Genomic DNA, 1,614 nt, shown 5'->3' on the forward strand with positions numbered 1-1,614 from the left:
GATGCTCAGCTCTCACTCTGCGGGCCAGCTAGATCACAGTGGCTATTTAATGCTGTCTTCTGTATCACAATTTTTTCTTCTAGGTCTAGGAGGTTCTTAGCATAGGTGCCTCAAATACAAAGGATACTCCTACTCCAGACTCTTCTTGGTGATAGTAAAGTCTCTGGAACCTCTGTTGTTTGTTTTTGTTAGGTGCCATCAAGTCAATTCTATCACATACTGATACAACAGAACAAGAGAAGTGTTTTGTAGCACATCTGCCCAATACATTATGTCATTTGATTTCTTGGCTGCTGCTTCTATGCTCATTGGTTGTGAAGTCAAATAAGATTATATCCTTGACAGCTTAAATCTTTCCTATGTTTACCATGATGTTGATTATTGGTCCAATTTTGGGAATTTTTATTTTGTGTTGAGTTATAGTGTATACTGAAGGCTCTGTAGTATCTGAGATTTATCAACAAATGCATTAAGTTCTTTTTGTTTTCAGCAACAAAATTGTGTCAGCTGTTTATTGCAGGATGTTAAGAAGTCTTCTTTCAATCTTGATGTCAAATTCTTCATATAGTCCAACTTTTCAGATTATTTTCTCAGCATTCAGAATAAGTATAGTGTGAAGATAACATAATGGCACATTTTTCCCCTGATTTTAATTCCCCTATTATCTTATTTTTTCTTTTTTTAGTTTTGTGTTTTATTTATTTAAGAAGCTCAGGCCTTGACTGCATATTTCCACAGTGAGTACAGGCGCTCTTTTCGCTCCTGCTTCTTGGTATTCAGGTTCTTCTCATGCTTGTTGAGCCTTCGGCGCATGGCCCATGTTTTCTTGGGCCGCAGATCCAAGGGTTTGTACTTTTTGCCCTTATAGTATCTTCTGAGGTTCTCCTTCTGAGCCTGGTTCATAACAGTGAGAACACGGGCAATGGATTTTCAGACAACTAGGATTTTGGAGAGCTTAGAAGCCACACCGCCTGTCACTTTGGCCACGCGCAGCTGGGAAAGCTCCACTTTCAGATCGTCCAGCTGTTTCAACAGCTCCTCCTTCTTCTTGCCGCGAAGGTCCCGAGCCTTGATTTTGGCCATGGCTGAGCGATAGAAGAACCTGGCTGCCGCCTGATCCAAGCCCAAGACAAAGAGCCGTTATTTTAATAACATGGCCTTTTGGTCTATATATAGCTTCCATGTGAACACAGATGAGTATCTGGAATACGATCTAAAATTTGTTATGATCTACACAGGTGAATGTTTATACAAAATAAATTAAACAGGTAAACATCTTACCGGTATTTTCTGTTTTCAGCCAATGTCCATGTGGTATCAGCAATGTTTTATCTCATTTTCTCTCCTGTTCATCTCTTGAGATTCTGGCTTGAATTTCTAGTAGTTCCTTGTTGTTGTTATGTGCCATCAAGACACCTGTGACTCATTGCAACCCTATGTACAACAGCCCTAAATCCTGCTCCATTCTGTGCCAATCTCACTGTTTCTGACACACTTACCCCCCCCATTACCCCAGTCACTGAATCAATCCATCTCATAGAGGGTCTTCCTTTCCTGCACTGTCCCTCCACCCTTCCAAGCCTGACGTCTCTCTCCAAGGACTGGTCCCTCCTT

At 41.0% G+C, this 1,614-nt stretch overlaps 1 protein-coding gene across 1 annotated transcript; it reads right to left on the minus strand.

Annotated features, from left to right (window-relative positions):
- Nucleotides 1-711: 711 nt before the first annotated feature.
- LOC102852619 (60S ribosomal protein L35-like) lies at nucleotides 712-1,083 on the minus strand. Its single transcript, XM_006887446.1, has 2 exons — nucleotides 979-1,083; nucleotides 712-894 (listed from the first exon to the last, which is right to left on the minus strand). Exons 1-2 carry the CDS (start codon nucleotides 1,081-1,083, stop codon nucleotides 712-714), a joined length of 288 nt encoding a protein of 95 aa, XP_006887508.1.
- Nucleotides 1,084-1,614: the final 531 nt, after the last annotated feature.

Source organism: Elephantulus edwardii, unplaced genomic scaffold (genome assembly GCF_000299155.1).
Source record: "Elephantulus edwardii isolate Elephantulus edwardi_28Jun2011 unplaced genomic scaffold, EleEdw1.0 scaffold00057, whole genome shotgun sequence".
NCBI classification, from domain to species: Eukaryota; Metazoa; Chordata; class Mammalia; order Macroscelidea; family Macroscelididae; genus Elephantulus; species Elephantulus edwardii.